At 34.2% G+C, this 24,809-nt stretch overlaps 1 protein-coding gene and 1 long non-coding RNA gene across 2 annotated transcripts in view; one reads left to right on the top strand and one right to left on the bottom strand.

Annotated features, from left to right (window-relative positions):
• Nucleotides 1-216: 216 nt before the first annotated feature.
• On the bottom strand, nt 217-24,809 carry LOC118191147 (uncharacterized). Its single transcript, XM_035361955.2, has 5 exons — nt 24,653-24,809; nt 15,001-15,121; nt 10,225-10,403; nt 5,194-5,353; nt 217-563 (listed from the first exon to the last, which is right to left on the bottom strand). Exons 1-5 carry the CDS (start codon nt 24,687-24,689, stop codon nt 329-331), a joined length of 732 nt encoding a protein of 243 aa, XP_035217846.2. The 5' UTR covers nt 24,690-24,809; the 3' UTR covers nt 217-328.
• LOC146998311 (uncharacterized) overlaps nt 4,921-24,809 on the top strand; it is a 110,715-nt gene continuing 90,826 nt past the window's right edge. Inside the window, exon 1 of the long non-coding RNA XR_015040434.1 lies at nt 4,921-5,036. This is a non-coding gene — a long non-coding RNA (uncharacterized LOC146998311). The remainder of the gene's footprint in view (nt 5,037-24,809) is intronic.

The raw sequence follows: 24,809 nt of genomic DNA, 5'->3' as shown, positions 1-24,809 counted from the left end.
TATTTTTTATTCATTCATGTAAATTTTAAATTTATGAAATAAGATAACAAATTTCCTTGCAAAAAAATTAAATCACATTCTCTTTGGAACTGAGCATTTTCTAGTTATCTTAAATATTGAGGTTAAATGCTGTAGAAATTGGTAAATATTTTAGAGGCGGAAAACTGCTGTGCTTCAGAAATATGATACTTGTGTTACTTAAAAAAATAACGGAAATTTCATTGCTTAATTTCAACTTTAATAGACTTGAGAAAGATTATTCAACACAAAGACTACATATCTGCCAGAAAATGATAATTTATCTTATTATCCGCAGGTGAAGCGATAATTACTTCTTCCTCTTTTTTAATGAGTTGAAGGCCAAAGAGAAAACATCTCTGCGTTCCGGCTCGAGGTCCAATGATTCCAGGAAATTAGTCTTCAACTCATTGAGGCTAGAAACTGAGCAGCTCACCCTCGAAAGTTTCAGTCTTTGAAATATTCCTGTCAAAACATTTCTAGCTTCTTCATTGCATGTCAACTGAAGATCATGGGCTATACATGCGAAGGCGTAAGCCTCCATCCTAAAGAAATGGAAATAAGAGTTTATGTAACATATTTAAATTCTTCCGTTAATTGAGAAACAGCTATTTTACTTCTCATAAATAAATTATTCAAGTATTCAGAATGACTTTTGAAGACTCATTTAATCACTTATTACTTCCTTGTACGAAGTAAAAAGGAAGTATTGTAATCGCGAAAAGATTCAGGCAGCATAATTAAACGGAAATATCCATTTTGACCGCTGTCGAATGCAATTTAACGATGTTTTTGCGTGATATCAGTACGTAAGGACAGAATAAAATACTCTTTTCCTTCAAAAAAATTATTACTTCCTTGTAGGAAGTATAAAGGAAGTATTGTAATCGCGAAAAGTTTCAGGCAGCATATTTAAACGAAAATATCCATTTTGACCGGTATCGAATGCAATTTCACCATGTTTTTGAGTGATATCTGTACGTAAGGACAGAATAAAATATTCTTTTCCTTCAAAAAAATTATAATACTGCTTTAAAATTAATTCTGAAGAGAATTTTTCTTGGCGTCTGTACGAACGTATGTACGTACGTGCGTAGGTACGTATCTTGCATAACACAAAAACGAGTAGCCTCAGGACGTTAAAATTTTGTATATAGGCCTGTTATAACATGTAGATGTGCACCTCGTATTTTGGTTGAAATCGGCCGCACCAAACGTATATAAATATATTTATATATATATATCCATTCTGTTACCCGGCGCAGTGACTTCAGTTTCTTTACTCTTATATTGTTTGTAAATTGTACATTTTTTGCTTTAAAAATGATTGTATTATGTTGTTTTTATCTTCTGGTTAAGGTTTTTATGCCTTTAGTAAATCTGTATGCAAGCGGCACTTAGACAACTTTAAAATTGTTGATAATTTTTTTTTAATGGCGGCCATTGATGTTTACATTTGAAACAGGAGACTAGTGGATTTGTTGCCAATCTAGAAAAACTTAGCTTCGCAACAACAAAGATAACGCATTCATTTATTATTGCCAATTAAATAATGATTAATTCTTTCTGGAATTTTTTCGAGGAAAGAAGTGTTTAAGATTTACTTCGTAATTTTTAATATAGATATTTTGAGTTTTTATGTATTTTTGCCTTTTCGCGAAGTGAGAACTGGATTAATTAAATTTGAAATACTCAATCGTCTGTGAAAAACTGTTCTTTTTTGTTTTGTTTGCTTAATTTCTTTTATGCATCATTCTAGCTTTATTATAGTATTTGAATAGAACATGTGGCAACGATTAGATAATTCTATTCTTTAAATGATATGAATTTTGTGCATTATGAGTTATAATATGAACGAAATATATAAGTTAACTGTTATATAATTATTGGATTATATAACAGTTAACTTAGTTTCCGTTATATAATTATCATATAAGTTAACTGTTATATAATTATTAATACTGTTAAGTGAATCTAGCGCCAGAGTGTCGCTATGGTAAACAAATACTAGAGTGAATTTTAAAGAATGCATTTATTCTATTGTGGTTTATGCGCTGTCGGCGAAGTAGATTTAATTCAATCCAATACGTTTAAAAGAAATGCAAGAAAAACTGCGTATAATTTAATATTCCGTACAAGGAAGTCATTTGGTGTACACATCAGATTTTTTTTTACCAAATGAATGGCCAAGCCAATGATATATTGAAAATTAGAACAGACGATTTAAAATAAATGAATGTCTAAAATATAAAATTGAGTGTCACTTACTTTAATAGTAATTGTAATACAGAGGGTGTTTATAATTTTTTAGAACGGTTTCGGAACCATTTAATGAATGTTTAAAGTGAAGACGTTATGCTTTTAAATGTTCCATCTAATAACCTTTATTCTGTATTATAAGGTTGAATCGTAGTTTATCATAATTTCCATGAGAGAAATGTTTTTCTGAAAATTTGCAAAGGAATTGATTGTCATTATTCTTCCACTAATTTTCAAAGCTCATCAATCTTGGTGGGTTTGAGCTTCAAAGCGGCGTTTTATGTAGTATTGTGTATTCAAAGTGGCATTTTTGTAGTGGCATTTTACGAAGTATGGCTTGTTGCTTTGTCTAGATGAAATCTCACTCTTTGAAAGTCACTGGGATAAAGAAACAGAAACTTTTCTGCAAATATCGGACTCAAATTTTATCTTGACAGTATGTTGAGTTGATTTTAACGTTTTCTTTGTAAGATAATCCTCCAACAGTCATAGAAACCTTATAAAAACTTTCTTTGCACTACCGGGAACCAGGTATTTGCAGTTTTTTTCTCCTCGTTTTCAATAATAAATAAACATCTTTTTTATTGCAGTCATTTAGATGAGCCTATCTTTCATTTAGCGTCACAGTATATTTCCCTTTATCTCCAGCTAAATAGTCTTTATACCGCGATCTACAAATTGTGTTGCGTTGAACCACATACCTCCACAAAAGCTGTTCTTGGTTTTTTTATATAGTTCACTATTTTATTTATACTTACGGATGTATTTTAAGACTTTACTACTGATTTCTGCGTCCGCGCGTTTTCTCTTTTTAAAAATTAAAACGGATATGTACGCTTACAGTGTAGCCATCTTGAGAGCAACTCAACACTCATAAATTTTCAAGAGTCGGACACGGGCGCATTTTCGCTCTAGTGGTAGAGTATTCGACTTGCATTAAACAGACACAGAATCAAATCCCAAGACCATTTCCATCTTCAAGGGCGTGCGAAAGTCGTGCGCTGCAGCACTTTTCACAGGTGTTAATGGATGGCGACACGAGCAAGCAGCAACATATCGGAAGCCACCGAGTTCGCTTGCACCGCGTGATCTTCACGTTGGCGTCCTGGAGACCTACAAACACTTCCATCTACTGAGAATAAATGACAAACTATGCCATACATGTTCCATTCTCCAATTTAATGACGATACGCATGCCAAAAAACGGGGTTTCTCAACACTGCTCAACCAGCCATCAACGGCTCCAACTGAGCATATCCACACACCCCATTTACCTCCGATCAAACGCAACAATCGATCATATTAACGCAATGGTCTCGCAACCAAGCCCACAAACCGGCCTTCTCCTCATATTGCATCAGAAATGCTTGGGAGGGGAGTGTGTAGCGATATCGAGAGCAATTCAACGCTTGCAAATTCGAAAGGTTTCGAATTCTTGGACCTAGCGCACGGGAACTCTTTTCTGCTAGTGGTAGAGAAGTCGACTCACATTAAATAGACCCAGTATCGAATTCCAAGGTCATTACATGGTTTGTACGATTTCAGATTTCCACTCGTACTCGCTCTTCGATATGTACACTAAGAATCCTCCCCTGTTGGGCAAAAATTGGGAGTAGGTTGCACGTCAGTTGAACGTTTCTGGTAAAATATTGCCCTTACTGCCTTTTGCATATCTTTTACAGAATCGCAATGTTTTCTAATAGCATTTCCGTAATAAAATGTCAATTGTTTTATAATATCATCCGTAAGGCAATCTTTTCCACTGAGAGTTTTACCGTAACTAAGTTTCTTTCCCTTCATTTCTTGCTTTCGCATTCGTAATCTAATGCCCATTCTTTTCTGAATTTGTGAAATTAAAGCAATCTACGAATGAACGTTTGCAAGCAGCTGCGCGTACAGATGTAAATAAACGTCAAGTGATGAAGCAAATGCCCGATCTGGCAATATTCAAATCGGAATCGCTTTCTTTATTTCATAATTTTTAAGGTTCTAATTCGAATATCGTAACGTCGTTTCTTTTAACAGACTCAGAAATACCTACAGTTTCTAAAAAGGCAAAAAACCGATTCTTTGAGTGAGTAAAGGTGATGACTCTCATCTATAGTGCTGAGGAAAATGTCGGGTAAGCGGCGAGGAAGATAAGGGTTCCCAATTGGGAGAGCAGCTTCAAGAAATTCGAGACTTTCTTGGCATACTAGACTTTCCTAGAAATTATTTTCTGTGGCACAGTGTTTTTGCAATGACCTTTGTAGGGAAGAGTTTTTTAGGTGGTTTATACTTTATGATCATAATAGCAATTTTTTAAAATGTACTTTAAAATGCACTTTTACTTATACGGACAACAGCACACAGATTCTAAAATCGAAATCATTTATAGTTCTTCTATTATTCATCTATAATTTATTATTTGAATGTTATTTTTATTGCTGAAGCACCTTTAATATTTCTGTCAGTTTCTTTTATAATGAAAACAGCGCCATATCGTAACACAGAACCAGTTTGAGATTCAGTTTTCCATTCCAATGTATTGAATGCTAAACAGATACAGTTTTCTAAGTGCGAAATTTCTTCCTACTGTTAAAATTCATCGATTAATAAAGCAGATTTATGAATGTCATCAATGCCTCTTTTCTTTCTTTTCCAGTTGTTTCAGAAACAAAGCTGAATTTTGGAATACTTGACTACAAGTCGCCTAATTTAACCCCTTACTTATGACGTGGAATTCTGAATAAATTCGATAGATGGCTCTTATGAGATTGGTAAATAACACTTCATTTTTATTAGGAAAAGTGATCTAATCGTATTTGCTATTATTCCATTGAAACCATTTTTAGCTTATTATCAGTGCAATAAGTATATTTTAAAGACATGTGCCTAATTTATTTTCTAATTAAATTATTGTCAAATTTTACTTACAAACACATGGCGTCCTCATCAAGTTCTTCTTCACCTTCCGCTAGCAGAATTTCATTCATATCTCTGTAGGCAGCATACGCAGCTTCTGCTTCCCTTTTACATTGAATTTTCGGGGGTTTGCTGAAATATTCTCTAGTACAGGGTTGAGTCCTGATATAACCTGTATTTTGAGAGAAATTTAAATATGTTAGCGATTTTGAACATGCTCAAGAAAAAACAAAACGCGTGCAAATTATTTCCTTTATATGGAGGTATAAAGTATTAAAAGGATTAAAATACGTAACTATAAAAAGCTTTAATTTAGAATTCAAGTTCCGCCTCAGTTTATTTTAGCTTCTATTCATTTCCGCAAGAAAATCTGCCCATACCTAAAATTTAAATTAGTTGTTTAATAAATTATGCTCAATTTTGTTTACAAATTTATATAAAAAAGTTTATAACTTGATTATTGATATGCTTAACATTTCCGTTGATCTTATTATATATATTCTCGTTATTGCTTTGTCCACCTTAAAAATTAACCTGCTATTATCGTAAATTAAGTCTAAAGTTTCTTAAATAAAGACAAACATTTGCTGTTCTATTCCTTTTTCTTAACTGATTAGTTCTGCAGAACTGTTTATTCATTATATGGTAAAATTGTCTATTGAAATAACTTTATCGTTTCGTAGTAAAATGAAGAAATATGTTCGTCTTACGTGCTGTATCTCCGAATGTTTACTTCTGAAATAATACCTCTCCGAACTTAATAAGGATCCCAACTTATTAATGCCACTTATAATCCATTGAATTAATATTATTCTTCAGTTAGCAGAACAAAAATTAAGTTCACCTTCGTTCATTGGTTCACCTTCGTAGATGGAAGCCTTCTCAGTGGCTCAGTCAGTCATTAGTTCAGTCTAACAGAAAATTAATTCATTTTTATTAAATGGGTTTGTTTCACCCATATAGCAGACATTTAAGTGTGATAATGCCAGTGTTTAGTCAGACTTAATAATTACTGCTCTTATCTCAGCTTATCTAAGTCCATGTCCGAGAAATAATATCTGCGAATTAAAGGAAGAAAGTCTGTGAAACTACTGTGGAAAATTATTTTGTTCATCTATTTGCCATCAATACATATCTATGAAAACAATTATGCTGCTGGAGATACAAAATGCTATGCTGAGCACTAAATAGAAGAGGTTCTTAAGCTTGCAGTGAACACACACTGTTACTGAATTCCTTCTGGTGCAACCCCGTTTAATGTATGCCTGGTCACCAGATTGTCAGTTATCGACCACAGTACAAACGTAGAAATTTTATGAAATGATTGCGGAGGTATAATGGACGACGATTGAGGTACATTAGAGATTCCCACACAAAAGTACAGTGAAAAAATATAAAATTTCTGTACTTTAAACAACCTAATACTGCTTTTTAAAGAACTTCTTTATGATGTTAATGGAGTCGATGACTTGCACATGTGCTGCATTTGTGATCATTTGCATGTCGTTTCGAGATACAATCATGGAGCACATTTCAAACCAAAAGGCAGTGTGCTTCATGGATAGTTCATATTTTGGATTACCACCAATGTAGAAAGTTTATCAAGGAATAAACGCTGTTCTTACTTTTATGCCATTTTTGATTGGTTTGCTCAGTTTGTGTTACAGTTTCCATCTGAAAGTGCATTCGTTTTACAGTTGAGTCTATCAGCTACAATATTTGTTCGAAGGAGGATGCATGGAAAATTAATTTAACTATCCCAGTAACTTCTAAAGGACTCTTTAAAAGAAATTATTTCCTGGTGTATTTTGTAGTTAAATGAACTTTTAGTTAAGAAAAAAATGTGAAAATTTAGGGTTTCTCTTAGTTTGAATAACCAGTTATTTTAATTTTGGTATTTCTTCTAAACTTCTTTTTCCCCTTGTATTTCCTTGCCAGGACGCAAATTAAGCGAAGAGCGTATTTAAGCACACAAAACTAGAAGATTAGACAGAGCGAGATTCCGTAGTGTAGCGCACTTTTGCTTATTTTGCCCTCCAGCTTAATCTTAGTTGTAGCTACGCACTATGGCCGTTTACTAAGCCTATCGCCGGTGTAGGTTGCTGAGTCAGTCTGCTAGCTTTAAGTAAATTACATATCTAGCACTACTATTTACCTTCTAGAATTTATTGTTAAATTTTGTTAAGTGTTATTGCGAGCGTAAAGTATGTGCCTTTTTGTTAAAGAACTTTAGAATAAACTGGCTATTTGCACCGTATCTTTTGTGCTATTGTTCTTAACACCTGTGCGAGAAGTTGCAAGGCTTACTATTAAGATCGAGTCACTTGCATGCTAGTAACACGAATAAGATCTTATAACTTATCCGAATTTTTAATTAGTAACAGGATTTTCCCAGTATGCGAAGTAAGACAGTTTCAGCAACGGCATACAACTACTTCAATTTACTGATTGTAGTTTATATAACTATGATTTTGGGAATATACTATATTTATTTATGAAACAATATGTGCAAAATAATTGTTTTGTACGTCATCAAATTCAACAGATTTATGTGAAGTAAAAGTATTTTTTAAATAAGTACGTTTAGATTTACAAAGTTGCAAAGCAATTTGATGTCATCTGGATTTAAAATGAAATGTGCAGAGACGCAAATTTATAACGATATATATTTTTCATTGCTCTGCTATTCCTTATTTCATGCTGTGCTTTATATTAATAAAGCAGAGCGATATTCTTTAAGATAGAAAATTTATTTTTCTCATTGCTGTTTCTTTAAAATTATCATAATATTTTATAATATTCCCGCATTTGTAATAAGAAATTTTAAAATTACCTTCTCGAACGCTATTCATATAAAAATTACTCTGCATATTCCATATGCGGAAGCAAATTTATTTCCTCAAATAAATTAAATTGAAAATGAAATATTTTAAAACTTTATTCTTTATCAGAACCCAATTCAAATATAAATTTCTAAAATATAGATTCATTTTTCAAATTAAAAAAGACGAAACATGATGAAGCAGTTCTTAATTCTTTTCGCTCGTTTTTTTTAATTATTGATAACAATGGTTTCAAATAAATAGTAGATATAATAGGATAAACTCATAAAGTTTAATCTCTCTTTTGCGCAAATGACTTCTAAAATTAAAAATTTTCAATATGAGTAATTATTCAAGTAGTACTTCTCTAAAACTCTGAAACAATGAAGCTATTGCTGAATCACAACTATTAAAGAAACACCAAAATTTCATGATTTAAAAAATTGCGTTTTGGTCATAACACTTATACCGTTAATTTTATTTATATAGAACGACGCTTAACTACAAGTATGAAATATTTCTAACAGCTGTAACGGCCAATTTGGTTTCAATCATTTCTGCTTTGCACCACGAGGTTTCATATTTATAAAGTATATCTTTATTTTAATGGAAGATATATTTAACATCTGTTTGTTGCTATTTATGGATTGTTTACAAAAGGCAGTTGAGCTATTATAGAGAACTAAGTATTACTTTCGTGTCTCTTAATGAGAATAGAATTACTGTCTTTGATTCCATAAAATTAAATTAGATGGCAGATCGTTTTGACTGTTTTGTTTTTCGGAGAGGGGTGCACGCAAAGCACACGTTGAGTGACTGCTATTTAGTCTAATTAACGCGAGTACTATGTATGTGTGTGTGTGTGTATTTAATTATGGCAAAGCACACTAGGGCTATCTGCCTAAGGGGAGGGATGCCTTCGTGGAGGACTTTCTAAGGGAAACTTGCTCGTATACACGTTACACATGGGGAAAACCACGAAAACACCCATGCAGCCAGCCCGTTCGCGGGATTCGAACCTCGGACGGAACTACCAGTGTTCAGCGACTTTACCGAGTACTATGTATCAGAAGATTGTTAATTTAGTTTATTTGATATATTAACCTTGAATATTTTCTCAGTAATATCTTTAGAACAGAAGAGCTGTGATTAAAAGTGAATAAAATCTTAAGCTACTTCGATCTTCTATTAATTATATTTGTTACGATTTTATCCTCTAAACTTTATAATTAAAGAAACCTTTTGTACTTCGGTAGGAAAAACTATAATGATGTCAAAGTCGAACGAAACGGCTCAGTTTGATATCTGTCACAGGTTATGTCAAAATTGTGATTGTTTTGAAAGGTTAAACATTTATTCATTGTTATAGTCGAAGTCAAACGTAGTAATCTCATGAGACACATACATGCATTAAAGTAAACAAGGTTAGTAAAAAAATATATTAAATCTTTTCCGCACCTTCAGTTATTCTGCTAACCCTTAGCAGAATACGGATTAGACTGAGTTTGAATAGCATACGGCTTTTTGAGACAGTGGTTTAACAACCAGCTGCTAGAGCTGTTGAGCTTGAGATGCTTACATAATCAATCTGCGAACATGATGCGTGAATGTTTGTATGCATTAGAGCGTAAGACCAGGATTTTTAGTCAGCCTTCCATTCGGGATTTTTAGCCAGAAAATTCTTCAGAGAGAGTGACGATTATTATTAGAAACTTGAATATTTAAAAACACTAAAAATCTTAAGACTCAATAACACGCTGAATAAATACTAATTCAGAAGTCAAACAACAAAAATCAGCATTATATTTTCCAAATTTTCGCAGGAATAGTTTCGATGGCTTTTCGCAGGAATAGTTTCGATGGTTTTACCGAACCACCATCCTCAGCTGCAAAACCGCAAATTATTTTCTATCTTGTTCAGTTGCTGTTTTGCAGCTGAGGATGGTGGTTCGGTAAAACCATCGAAACTAGTCCTGCGAAAAGTTTGAAAATATAACGCTGATTTTTGTTGTTTGACTTCTGAACTAAAAATCTTATCAACTAATAGCGTGAAAATCAAAGCATGGAAAATCTCATTTAAATCATGGTAATTCTTCTGCCAAGTTTGCAACTTACACAATAATAGTTTTTCCCTACCAAACTAGAGAATTAATTTCAAATCAAATTGAATGTAACATAAATTTTTTGACATTTATTTTGATGTTGTATGTTATATTCTTACTTTTGCGCAAGTCACTTTCTTCATTACATATTTCTTTGGCAAGTGCTTCCATATTTATGAAAAGTTGAGCCGCTATCGCGTCTCCAGGGTCATCTGACGATACAACTGCCTGTTCCGCCGTTTTTCCTTCACACTTCAAGGACTTTTCTCGTACACAGTCAAAAACATCCAAGAATACTCTTTAAAAACAAGAATAAATTTTCACAGGAAAGCAAATATTTTATATAATTTATAACCCTTGCCGGTACTTTTCCGTTTTGCCGACGCAGGCGATAAAGTCGCCAATAATGGTACAACTGATATCAAACGGAATATCCTCGCTGGTAACCTTTTACGCATCATTTTCAAAACAAATCGCAGCATTTCTTATCAGATTGGATTGTTTCTTTCAATACTAGCATACAATTATATAGAATTTTTATCAGGTAGTTCAATTTTATGGCCTAAGGCCATTCGCGGTAATTAAATCAATTAGGATGCAATCACACCACTCATCCGATGGCGAAAATATAGAAAAGGCAAAGTCAAGTTTTAAATTCATCAGTTCTAATGAGAATGCACTAGCGAAGTAAAGCATTACGGTTTTACATAATTTCTGACTAAGCTATTCGTACGAATTGAAATAATTCTTGAGTGTATTAGTGCAACCAATTGCGTGTACCTGCATTCCAAATTAAGATTTAATTTGAAATTATTATAGATAATTACTAAGAGAATTAGATTTTTGTAGCATAGTTTACGCGTGATGAGATCACTTGGTGTCACGTGATATGAACCGGCGAATCAGGATGTTGAACCATAAAAGCATAGTAAATTCTTAAATTAATGCCTTTTTACAAATTTATTTCTTTATTTATTGGCTTTTTACAAAATTTTAAACGATATTAAAATGTTTCTGCCTTCAAAATAAAAAATTCTTAGAACTAACATTTTTTATGTGCATACTTTATGTTGTCGCCAATAAAGTCTGTTTGGCGAGATTTGCGGCAGCGAAAGGGAAAAGTACCAGTTTGCCATATAACGTTAACTTATTAATTTCTAAGATAAATTAATGTCCTTACTTTAAACTTCAATTGAAACTCGTTCTAACAACTGTTTGCGTTCTTAAGATAAATGATGTTAGAGTAAAGTGTCACATTAAGTGGATTGAATTTACACTCAACACCAGAGACTGTCTAAAATAAATTTTCCCTATTACGATCATTGACAGTTTTTCTTAAATAAAAGTTTTAGAATTAAGTATGATTTGTTTCTCATCGCATACGAAATTAACTTCGAAGGTATACGAGATAAAAGTATGTCACAGTAAAATAAGTATTTTTAAATGGATGCTTTGCAAGCATTCTACATTGCCCTAAAAAAAAGGCTTTCTCTTAGTGAGTATAAAAAACAGTTTAGCAATCTTTCTGCTGCAGAAGGACGGTCCATATCTAGCAAAACTGTTTCGCGTCGGCTGCATGAAAGTGCGCTGTACACCAAAAGACCTGTGATTTGTGTTCCTTTGTCTCTATCGCCTGTCTGAGCGCAGTTGACTTCGGCCCGTAAACATCACAGTTGGACACCAGAGCCGTTGGGCCACGAACTCTTTACGGATGAGTCTTCATTTAACATATAGGATTATTCCCGAAGGCCGTTGATATGGCGAGAGCTAGAGACACACTGTCCTTCGCCAACATTGTAAAAAAAGACCATTTTAGAGGAGGAGGCTTAATTATATGGGCTGGGAAACCAAAGAATGCCCACACATGATTTATGGTGGTTCAGTGGCAGCAGTCTAATATCGCGATGAAATTCTACACCGTCTTATTCGTCCTTTTATAGCTGTAATGGGTGTCGACGCGATATTTATGGGCGATAACGCAACCTGCATGGAGCTTGAGTGGTGCGGATTTATCTGGAGAGTGAAACCATTCCTTATCTACCGTGGCCTACTAAGTCACCATACTGGAATCCCATACAGCATGATAGGACATGTTTGTACAACGGTGAGATTCCGCATGCATTGCTACAGAAATAGGCACTATTGCTACGACAAGCGATCAGCTATACTATTGCCAGTTTGCCTTGCCGTTGTTCAGCATGCATTTCATCTAAAGAGCATGCATTTCATCTAAAGGGCATGCACTTCATCTCGATCATATTCGTTATTAGAGTGATGTTTCCATGGCATATGTTTTTGACCCATTTGGTATTTGGCAATGTGATGGTCGTTATGTCTTTGCTTAATTGTTTGCTATGTGGTGTAGTAATGTCACACCAAACTCTTGGATCACTTTCATGCATACCCATTCAACAGTTTTTGTTTTATTCCGTGTTTTGATTTCGTTGCTTATTTTTTAGAAGAAGTGTATATAATGAGTTTTAAAAAACGAAAATAAGAAAGAAAGTACTAAACTAAAAAGGAAAAAAAAAGAAAAGGGAAAAAAATGCAAGTCTAGACACGTAATTTAAAAAACTCAAAACATTAAAATATGTTTTACAAGACTTAAAAGGCCTTTTAAAGATTACTTTGTATTGTAAGGATTACGTTAATTTTATTAACAGTTAAATTTTGTGTTAAATTTCCTTTCCTGTCGATTCTTAACTTACTACTTCCGGCCAGAACGTAGTTTTAGAATCACGTCTTAATACATAATGAGGAAGAGCTGTATTTAAAAGCGAAGTTCTTTTGTCTTAGAGAGAGAGAGATACCAGGTATTCTATCTGCACGCGGCCGCCTTTTTAGGGCTACTCTCTCGTAAACTACTATTACGCTCGGACGTACTTTAGGCCCTTGATAGCTTCGTAGACTATTAATGTTAAGTGGCCAACTCGGTTAGAATCTTGATAGCTTCGATTATATCTCTTTAGTTTAGATTAGTTTAGTATTATTCTTAGTTTTTTAAGTTCAACGCCCAAGTGTCGGCTTTACTGTACACACCAAGACGGAGTTTGTTAAACTTTAGTTGGAATAATAAAGGGCTAGTTTACACTTCTATCTTGTTGTTTCCTGTCACATGAACTCAAGCGATTATTCACTTATCAGTTCTTAGGATTCTTCACGTTCAACAGTAACTTAACATTCACAAAGTAAGGAACTCTATTAAAATTTCACGATTCTAATATATCTGTTTGCCCATCGAATGACAATGTTAAAGAATGAGAATGTTAAATCTTTATAGCTTCAGTAGCCAATTATTAGGAATAATTATTATGGAAATGAATGTAATTATTATGAAGGGAAGAAATTTATTTAATAGCTGGTATATTCCAATTCCGAAATACATAACTTACATGTTAAATTTAACTTAAGCATACTCTTTCCCTAATTAATTAAAAAATTTCACTAATTATTATTTACACTGCACATTCATAATTCTAATCCATGTAATGCTGTTAAATAATAATAATGTAATTATTCTGAATTTTCCTTTATTTATATCATCTTTCTAATGTCTCCGTAAAATTATAATGCATATTGTGCACAGCATTATGGGTAATAAATCATCACTTTTTTAGTTTGGTTTTTTGGGGCCAATATAAAGATAATGTACAATTAAAATGCATATTTTAAGAATAATTTTTTAATTAAAAAGCGTAACTGGCAAACATTGCATATTCATATAAGGATTATACAGTTGCAGAAAATTTCTTGAAATTCTGTCTAACGGTTTCAGAGAAATTATGCGCACTAGAAAGAAAATTAGTTTTAAAAACTCATAACTTCAAAATTTAGGTAATTTCAAATCCTGTATATGCATATTATTTTCTTAATCATAATAGATAATTATAATATTCTAAATACACATAATTACATATTTAAAGTGTTTTTCATACCTAATTACTATAATTTTAATTGAAACAATAAAACCAAATCGTCAACATTTCAGTATGATTTCAAATTAAATTATGCTTCTTAATATTATTGTATCAGAAGCGCAATAATTAGTACCTTATACAGACAGAATGTTATTTTACACAATTCATAATTTTTATAAATTTAATTTGTCAGTTTAGAGAATTTGTGCACGGTACTACTCATATGTAATAAATCGCATATTCTGAGCTGAAAACGAAATTTTCTTAGAATTTGTGAGCGTATTACTTTTTTTAATTAATAAATAATTAGGTATGAATGCTAATAATTAGAATTTTCTCTCATGTGCAGTTATGCATTTGTATAAAATTTTTTACAGAAGCATTTGATATATAGTGCAGGAAATTTAATGTCATAAAGTTTAGTGAAATACAGATATCAATAAAATATCTGTCCAGTTAAATGGCAGAAATTAAAAACTATTTTTACCAAAACGTTCGTTCTAAATCGAAATTTTGTAGAGCGAAATGTTTTTAAAATGCTAGTAAAAATCAAATTTTAATACAAAGCTAGAAGGAAATTTTCATTTTTTGTATTCTGTAAATCTAACTTTTTCCTTAAACGTCTCTGCATAATTAAATATTACATATTTCCTAGAAGACTTAAAGAATGCTAATTGCTGCATTACTATAAATGTATCACAATCATTGTTTCAATGCAAAGACACTTGCTCATAACTCAACGAAATTTCTATTTGATTCTGATTTAAATAATTGCATTTTTCATGAATTATTTCCGTTGATTTTAAGCATATGTTGCAAAAACTTATTCCTTAGCAGTCGTATAAAAGATATCTATTTCTCAGATCTGTTTTGAATGAAACATTTTGCATATTATATTCCTCAAACATAATCATTGAATGCAAATTTAATCGAATAATAAGGAATTTTTTATTAAAATAAGAAAGAGAGAATACATACGGACAGATCCGTCGTAACTCTTGTTCATTTGGTAGGCCGGTAAGCAATTCTACTTCTGACTCTAACGCTTCAGAACATTCGCTCAGTATGTCATCACAAGCTGTGCTAAATTGGAAGATCCCTAAAAGTGGAGTGAAATTCAATTAAAACACTATATATTGTATCATAAATTAGTAAATAAAAATTTTTTCATTAATCTTAAATTAATCATAAAACAGTTGAATTTTTTAAATAAAAATAAAAATAAAATTTATTGAATAAATGCATTTTTAATAAAGATAGTGATATGTCGTGTTGTAAGGATCTTAAGTTTTACTAACGTTTATTTTATTTTAAATCTTTACTATCACTTCTTATTTTCTACTTCCGGTCAGAATTATAAGCGTTAAGGTTTTTATGCAAAGTTGTCTGGCGAACGCCAAGTATTTTAAGTTGTGGCTTTTTGCCAAGCGAGAGAGAGGAAGCAGTGAGTTCGAAGCAGGCCGCTTACCTTAGAAGTTACGCAGTTGCTTGTTGCCTGCCAGGCCAGAGGTTTTAATCCTCTTGATAACTTTTAAACGTATTGTAGTGTTCTCAGTTATCTGTACTACATACGCCTTCCTGTTAATATAAGGCCAATCTTCCACGTTTATTATTCTAAAGTTAAATTAGAGTTTAGTTTTATTTTTATACTTTTACGTTAGACCCCAAGTAGCGGGTCAGTGTATTCCGAAGTACGGAAGTTATTGTATATAGAGAAAAATAAAGGGTTTTGTATACCCTTCGTCTGTATCCTGTCTACTTACCACAGTTAGTGAACATAGCTTTAGTAAGCTCTCTGTTCCGAGTCAGGTCCTTGTATGTTCCCGAAGAAGGTAAGAAGGAACATTGACCCTGATAGTGGCGCCCAACGAAGAAGAATAACCATGGCCGAGTTTCAAGAAGAACCTGTGCTGCCTGCAGAAACGGCTCAGAATCCAGAAATGCCAGCTGCCGCCCTGGAAGGATTCGGTTACATCGTCCAGACCATGCGCGCTTCGATGAAACCAGAAGCAACGTTTAATGGAAACTCACCGGTAACCAGTTTTTTGAAAAATTGGATGACCACTTCATGCTCTACCCCGTGCACGAGTTTCAAAAAGTTACCTTAGCTACCAGCGCTTTGAGGGACCAAGCGCTTAACTGGTTCAAATGTATAGGCAGAAGTCTCTTGGGTCAAGCAGGAAGTCCCACCTATACTTACGAAAATTTCAAGACTGCCCTACTAAGAGCCTTCCCTGTTGTAAGGGATCGTGCGAAATTAGAAACGGAACTTTTCAGTATATATCAACAAAGAATCGAAAACCTCTCGAGCTTTATTTTAAGAAAAATTCACGTTTTCAAACTCTTGTATGGAAACCGTCCGGATCCTGAAATAATTCAAGTGATTTTGCCGAGGTTACTGCCCCAAGTGCAAGACTTTATTGAATTAAGAAATCCGACTACGCTGGAAAAGTTATTTGAGCTAGCAATCCAGTTTGAAAGTAGAAGAACGGCGGACGTCGAAAGAAGACGCCAATATCAACAGCGAAACCAAATTGGTACGCCAAGACTACAGAAAACTCAAGCACACGGCTACGGAGGCAAAGCGAATCAGTGGGCAAGGAAACCCGAGCATTCAAAAACAGCCGGCGAACGTCGACAGTTCAATAGCAATCCAGGAAAAAAGTCTCAAAGCCAGGGGCAAAAGAAGGAAAGCACGGAAATGAAAAATAATTTAAACTAAAACGGATTTCTGCTGACGGGAGGGTGCGGAAATCCGAAGGCCAAGAAAACCCCTCTTCCTACAAGTTAAATACAGTAATGGTGAAAAATTTGACTCTACCGAAGATTGAAGTCTTGGTGAATAATATCCCAGCCACCGCACTCCTGGATACCGGCGCGCAGTGTTCCTGTGTGGCAGAAGATTTTTTTAGGAAGTATTTTCGGAAATACCTCATATATAATGCGGATAATACGACAGTGTTAGCGGCGCAAGGAGAAAAATGTAAGTGCGTAGGTAAAGTACCTTTGTATATCCGTATCAAGGACGAACAAGTAAAGGTGATGTTTTTTATAGTAAAGAATCTGCAAGCACATTTAATTTTAGGAATAGATTTTCTTTCAGAAGCACAAGCTACGCTGGATTTTAATGAAGCGTCCCTTAAGCTGATAATGAATCCAGTTCGTACAGAAAACGCTGAACCGCCGATGTTAAAACTTGACCACCTCCCTAATGACGAGCAAGGAAGAATCCGACAAGTGGTAAGTGAATTTGCTTCGTTATTTAGTGATATTCCAGGATTTACTCAGGTTACTAACCATAGTATTGACACCGGAGATGCAATGCCAGTTCGTCAAAAACCATACCGGTATGATAAGAATAAGGAAAAAATTATAGAATGGCATATTACCGATATGCTACGTAAAAAGATCATAACGCCCATCTCAAGTAGTTATGCTAGCCCGGTGGTTTTATGTAAGAAAACTAATGACTATCCTTTGACGCATTGAAAAAGATGGAGATTCGCTATTGATTACCGTAAATTAAACTCCATAACTAAATATCCGGTATATCCGTTACCGATCATAGAAGAAATTTTAAGGAACATAAAATCAACCAAATTTATGACGACTTTAGACTTAACGACTGGTTATTTTCAAATAGGGGTTAGGCCTGAGGACGTGCCTAAGACTGCTTTTATCACCAAGTCTGGCACTTATGCATTTTTGCGTATGCCGTTTGGCCTTTCAGGGGCCCCGGCAACATTTCAGCGATGCATGGACATTGTGTTAAGACCTGTTCTTGGAAAGTCCACATTTATCTATTTAGACGATATCATTATTACTAGTGATAATCTCGACCAACATGTACAGGATTTAAGACAGGTGTTTTCTTTATTAAATGAGGCCGGTCTAAAAGTTAATGTCGAAAAGTGCAAATTTGCCGCCCCTGAATTAAAATATTTAGGTTACAAAATATCTCAAAAAGGGATCGAGAGAGATGAATCAAAAATAATCGCTGTACAAAAGTATCCGACACCAAACACGGCAAAGAAGCTCTCTTCTTTTCTAGGACTTTGTTCATATTATAGGTCCTTTATAAAAGATTTTGCGGCTATCGCTGAGCCATTGTTAAAATTAAAAAGGAAAAAGGCAAGATTCTCGTGGACGGCCGAAGCCAATAGTGCTTTCGAAAAATTAAAACAAGCATTAACGCAAGCCCCTGTGTTGAAATTTCCTGAAAGGGATGAGAATTTAGAAATTTCAGCGGATGCTTCGGATTATGCGGTAGGAGCGGTACTTTCGCAAAATCAGCAGCCCGTGGCATTTTTTAGCCGAACTTTAAATCAAACACCAAGAAACTATTCCGCGACCGAGAGAGAGGCACTTGCAGTTCTGTTAGCAGTGCAAAAGTTCCGAGTCTATTTTGGAAAGGCGCCGATAACAGTGTACTCTGATCATGCGGCGGTAACTACATTGTACTCAGGGAAAAATTTATCCCCCAGGTTAATAAGATGGGCACTCAAGCTGCAAGAATATAATCTGGTAATCAAGCATACCCCTGGACAGGAAAATATCGTAGCAGATGCCCTATCAAGAATTAAAATAGACGAACAAGGAAATACCGTAAAGGTGGCAATGCTTACAGCATGTACAATAAATTCCCGAGAAACTGTAATAACCGAACTGGGTAAGGATCCTGAGTTTGGAAGCATTTATGAGTATTTGAAGGATCCTGAAAATTTTAGCCACCAAGATATTGTGGCGATAAGAAATAGGGCGGCCCATTATGAACTAATAGATGGTCTATTATTCTATACAAAAACTACGAATTCCATCAACGAATTTCGACCTGTTATCCCAGCTAGTCTTAGATTAAATATCCTGCAGGAGCTCCATGACAGCCCTTTAGCTTCTCATGCTGGTATTCGAAAAACTATCCAACGCGTACGCGAGGCAGTCTACTTTCCTGAACTGCAAAAGTTACCAAGGGCGTATGTCCAGTCCTGCCCAACATGTCAAGAAGTTAATTATACTAATTTCCTCCCGGCCGGATTTCTAAATAGTATTAAATCCGAATTTCCAAATGAAATAATTGGCATCGATTTATTGGGCCCTTTCCCAAAAAGTCAGTTAAATAAAAGTCGCTATCTCCTTGTTATGGTTGATCATTTTAGTAAATGGACCGAAATTGTTCCCTTAAAACGAGCCTCCGCGAAATTAGTTACTGATTCTATTTTGAATAAATATATTTTAAAATACGGGGCGCCCCTAAAAGTTATATCGGATAATGGTCCTCAATTTGTAAGTAATATATTTGAAAACATGTGCCAAAAACTGGGCATACGTCATTTAAAAATGGTCCCGTATCGGCCGCAATCAAATATAGCTGAACGGGTCAATAGAAATATAGTGAAAATTATCCGTAGTTATGTTAAAAATTTTCATAAAAGCTGGGATAACTATGTCAATGAATTTGCTTTCGCCCTTAGGACTGCAAAACATGATACAACGGGCAAAACTCCTGCTGAGTTATTTCTAGGCAGAAAGATTATAACACCGTTAGATAAACTATTTTATGTGCAACAAAGAGCCCCAGAATTTAAAATGGGTGATATATAAAAACTAATAAAAGAAGCAAAAAAGAATACGGAAGTAGCACAAAGAAAACAGAAATTATATTATGATTTGAAACGACGGGGAGTAACTTATAAAGTAGGGGATGAAGTTTTAAAAATTAAGCATTCACTTTCTTCAGCACCAGAAGATAAAACTGCCAAATTTTTTCCACGATTTGAAGGACCATATGTTATAGAAAAAATAACTCACGCTGTAGTAGTGTTAAAAGCCAGAAATGGTGAAACCTATTCCGCAAACATTGATCAAATCAAGCCCTACTTCGATCGTAATAAAATGCAAATATTTTCAGATCTTTTGCAGGATCCGGCACGGCAGACACCGCAGGCACAAGCTCCAGAGGTGGAAAAACGACAAGTACAAGGGCAAGCCAATAAGAGGCAGGAGCAAGTGAAAAGAAAATTGCCCCGCGGAAAAATTGAAGGTAGCAAGAAAAAGAAGCCGTTCCACCGTCCAGAAAAGAGAGTTCACGAACACCCCCAGAATGAAGAAGGGAGAAGGACGACGTATGTGAAGAGAACCAGGAGAAATGACGGCAACTATAACTCGGCTCTAAAACGGAAGATCGACTCATCCGACAGGACTCTCCGCAGTAAATGTAGCCGAACTGCGGAAGGGCCATCAGCGGCGGAGGAAAAGTTACAAGGAAAATTTGAACGGCCAACAACGAGGTCCAAGCAGGAACACGACAGAAGTTTCCCGGTTCCGCCAAGACCAGCTGCCATCAAACGGCAAAGACCACAAGCAGAGGAGAAAAAGAAGGTATTCAAGGGTGACCGAACTGGTGAAAAAAGGAAGCTTCCAGAGGAAGGCACTGAAGGGCGAGCCCGTACAAGAAGGAGGATAAATCACACAACTATCTGCAATACCTTTAAAGACTGGGCCCAGAAAAGGATGTCCGAATATCACAAAGATAAGTAAAATTTTATGTTACTTTGCAAACTTAAGTTAATCTTTCATTCTTACTGCAAGTGGCAGATTTGAAGAAGTTTTACCTCATGCGAGGTCTACCTTTATCGCCAAAAGGGCGAGAAATGAGTTGTTACCGATTTTTGTATTATGTTTTTAAATTACTCGCGCGTAAAACTAAAGTTGATGTATAATAGCGTTGTGTAAAGACTTAAATATTGAAAAAAAAGTTATTGTATAAATTTTATTTAAAACATTCTAGCAAGAGAGAAGTTTTAGTCTGGAAGACTTTTTGAAATGTATTATTTCAATGTAGAAAGAATTGGCACTTGCTTTGAAAAGAATAGAAGTTAACAATGTACTACTAATGTATGTTTTCAAATGTGTAAAATTAACGGCATGTTGATATGTTCTTATATACAATGTGAACTGTTATTTTAAATGTTAAGAAATACCGTGATATGGTAAAAGTGAATGTTAAAATGTTTTTATTCGTGTGACTGTAAAAAGACTAAAGCATGGCGAATATGTGTTAAAGATTGAATGATGTAGTTAGGCTCTCTGACCCTACACTTTAGAGTTAGCCACTTTTAGAATAGTACCTCGGGTTTAGAGTTGAAATTAGGGTGTGTTAAGAGGTCTTGTTATGTTGAATTTTAACACGTTAGTGTTTTGATTGTAGGAGGAAGTGTGGAACACGTAGACAGAAACACATTCGTGTTTGGTGTTCTTTTACAACACATGTCAGAGAGCACGGGGAGAGATAATTAAAATAGTCATGAATGAAATAAGAATGTTAAGAAAAGTATAATTATAAATGTTACTTGCCATTTCATTGTGTAACATTTCATTAAACTAGTTTTCCTTCCAGATCTCTGGAAGGAACCAGAATTGAATAAAAGCTCCTGTTTAGATGCAGTACAGATGAAAAAAAATTGTTGTATATCCTGGGAGCTGCTATTGTATAAAACACAAATTTCTTTCTTTTAAATTTCTAGTTTCTAGCGAAGTATGTTTGTAAAAGATTGGCCTCGCGTTAGATTCTAGAGCTAAAAGTTTTCAACAAGGTCGTTTTAGACCTCAGTTTCAAACTAATTAACTCTGGCGGGAAGTATGTAAGGATCTTAAGTTTTACTAACGTTTATTTTATTTTAAATCTTTACTATCACTTCTTATTTTCTACTTCCGGCCAGAATTATAAGCGTTAAGGTTTTTATGCAAAGTTTGTCTGGCGAACGCCAAGTATTTAAGTTGTGGCTTTTTTGCCAAGCGAGAGAGAGGAAGCAGTGAGTCGAAGCAGGCCGCTTACCTTAGAAGTTTTAAGCAGTTGCTGTTTGCCTTCCAGGCCAGAGGTTTTAATCCTCTTGATAAATTTTTAAACGTATTGTAGTGTCCACAGTTCTCTGTACTACATACGCCTTCCTGTTAATATAAGGCCAATCTTTCACGTTTATTATTCTAAAGTTAAATTAGAGTTTAGTTTTATTTTTATACTTTTACGTTAGACCCCAAGTAGCGGGTCAGTGTATTCCGAAGTACGGAAGTTATTGTATATAGAGAAAAATAAAGGGTTTTGTATACCCTTCGTCTGTATCCTGTCTACTTACCACAATTAGTGAACATAGCTTTAGTAAGCTCTCTGTTCCGAGTCAGGTCCTTGTATGTTCCCGAAGAAGGTAAGAAGGAACATTGACCCTGATAGTGTATTTAACACAGTTAAGGCGTTTACGTACACTATCCTCTATTTAGAACAGTTTTATTAAAGAATCATGAGTTAGAATAACTAGGAAATCTTTATTTTTAACAAGTTAGAGAGTTTGCTTATCTTAGATAGAACTGAAATATCATGCAAATCAAAGTTAATTATCTCTACACACATTAAGATCGAGGATTGAATAGAACTTACAATCGTTTCCTTTAAAAGTTTTAAATAGCATTATTCTTACCTGTTTGGCAGTATTATCACAAGCGTATTCCATAAAAGAAGGTAACATGCTGAAAAAAATGAAGCACAAATACAATGTTATAACAAAATCTTTTTAAGACTTCTTTTGCTTCTGAACATAAGTAGAATCCTCTCTTGCCAATATATATCGTTTGGCGCTCGTTTTTTGCCCAAAGGGCGTTAACCCAGAAGGGCTGTTAATTTGGTTTTGGCATTTTTCATTGTTTCACTGTAAATGGCGAATCACTTTTTAAATTGTTGCCACTAAATATTGCCCTGCATTATACTTAAAAAATTGAATAATGAAGAATCTGAATAAATTTCTATATATTTTTCTTACATTGTGATAAACCTAGAGTATCAAATTTTGTATAACGTACTTGTCTACCCAAATGTGGGCATCTGAAAGCTCGAATTTGTAATTTGTTTTATTATCCGTTTCATATTTTACAAAACACTTACGACTTTTTGATTAAAAAGCTCAACGATTTCAAAGCGAGTAATGGCAAGATTGTACGAAAAAAAAAACATTTTAATCTCTATCGCGCGAGACTGTGTATCGGAAATTTTAAAGATATGCTCTTTTAAATATCTGCCGTTGAATTGAATTTTATGGTTTAATTGCGAAGAAGATGATATTTAATAAATAAAGGTAACACACAAAACATTAAAAAAAAACGCCCCGTTGGGTGTAATATAAAATCTGGAAGCTTTCAGTTTTATATTTTATGCCCATTAGAAAATCTATGGTTAGAGTCCGGTGAAGGCATGGTTGATTTTTCATGTTTTCACGTTTCGAAAGCTCTATTCTGTCTGCAGTGAGTTCGAAATAAAAATAAAATTAATGACAATTTGTCATCTGCTGGAATTTGGTCGACTGCTGTCTAACGCCTCTTTCCAGTCACCCTTTAAATGGGCACGAAAATAAAGAATTATCTAATCCCCCTGCGTGGTCTTGTGGTGTAAGGGGTAAGCCTTTCCAGCTCGTTAACTGGATAATCAGATTTTCCAAACCCAGTGACGGCATATTTTATTTTGATTTGCTTGTTCCTAAAATTCTTAATATCTGTACAAATCGTAAGAAAAAAGAAGTAAAATCTCAAAGCTTTCACATTTTATATTACGCCTAAACGGGCATTTTTATTTCATTTACACACACGTACACGTTTCGAAAGCATTTTGGCTAACACCACTTTGGGCTAAACTTATTTAAAAGCAGCATAGCTTTAGAATTTCCGATAGACAGTCTAGCACGCTAGAGATTAAAATGTTTAATATCCTAGTGTTGCCACTGCTCGTTCGAAATTGTTAAGCTCTTTAATCAAACATTCGTTAAAGTTTTAAAAGATATGAAATAGATAATAAAACAAATGTGAAATTCAAGTTTCGGGTTTCGATGTGTTCATATTGGAGTGGAGGACTACTATTCAAAATATGATGGCTCTTAGGACCATTGCTTTTTCACAGTGTGAAAAACTTACATACGTTCATACAGACTCGTCATTACTTAATTTCCCTAAATATAATACAGAGCGATAATATTTAGTGGCAACAATTTGAAACGTGATACAGTCGTTTATAGTGATTCAACGCAAAATGCCATTTCAAGACTTAAGCCTTTCTGGGCTAACATCGCTTTCGGTTATACAGAAGCAAAATTTTTATATTTAAGCTTCTTGATTATTCTATGATTCAAAAGTGCTCAGATCTAATTTATCAGGTTTCATGACTATTGAAACATGATTCGAAGTGAAAATTTAATTTCTAAACTCTAAATATTTTGAGAAATTGCAGCACAGTCACTTGCGATTGGAATATCATGTTTTCACAGCGTAATCAGAGAATAATCGAAAAGGGAAAATTTCTAAATCCTCTACAATATGACTCAAATATATAAAATTTACAGCTGCATTATCTAACATTTAAAATATACTTAAAATACTTTCAAAATGTAAGAACTTCTTCCTCAGTGAACTCTGAACGATGCTTTATTATTGTGCGATACGTTTTAAATCCATAATTTTTAAACAAGATAATTAAACGTTAAAGAGCCATAATTTCTCAGAAGTCTTAGAAATCTCATACTAATAATTTTTTGCAGCATTTAATTATGAAAATTTTTATGTTAAATCACTGAATATTACTTCTTTAGAAACTCACCCAAAATCAGCAGCAATGTCAACCGTAGTTTCTGCATATTTAATATTGGAGCAATTACTTTGTGCAAAAATCTTAGATAGTCTTTCGACTAGGAATTCTCCTCCGATATCGGACGTTCGGTTATAAGTTGCAATTAGAGGTTTGCCTAAATTATTCT

Source organism: Stegodyphus dumicola, chromosome 3, assembly GCF_044657685.1.
Source record: "Stegodyphus dumicola isolate Sdum_Otavi_A_Nest chromosome 3, ASM4465768v1".
Taxonomy (NCBI): domain Eukaryota; kingdom Metazoa; phylum Arthropoda; class Arachnida; order Araneae; family Eresidae; genus Stegodyphus; species Stegodyphus dumicola.
Note: the sequence above shows the minus strand (reverse complement) of the source record. Positions and strands in the feature narration are given on the sequence as shown.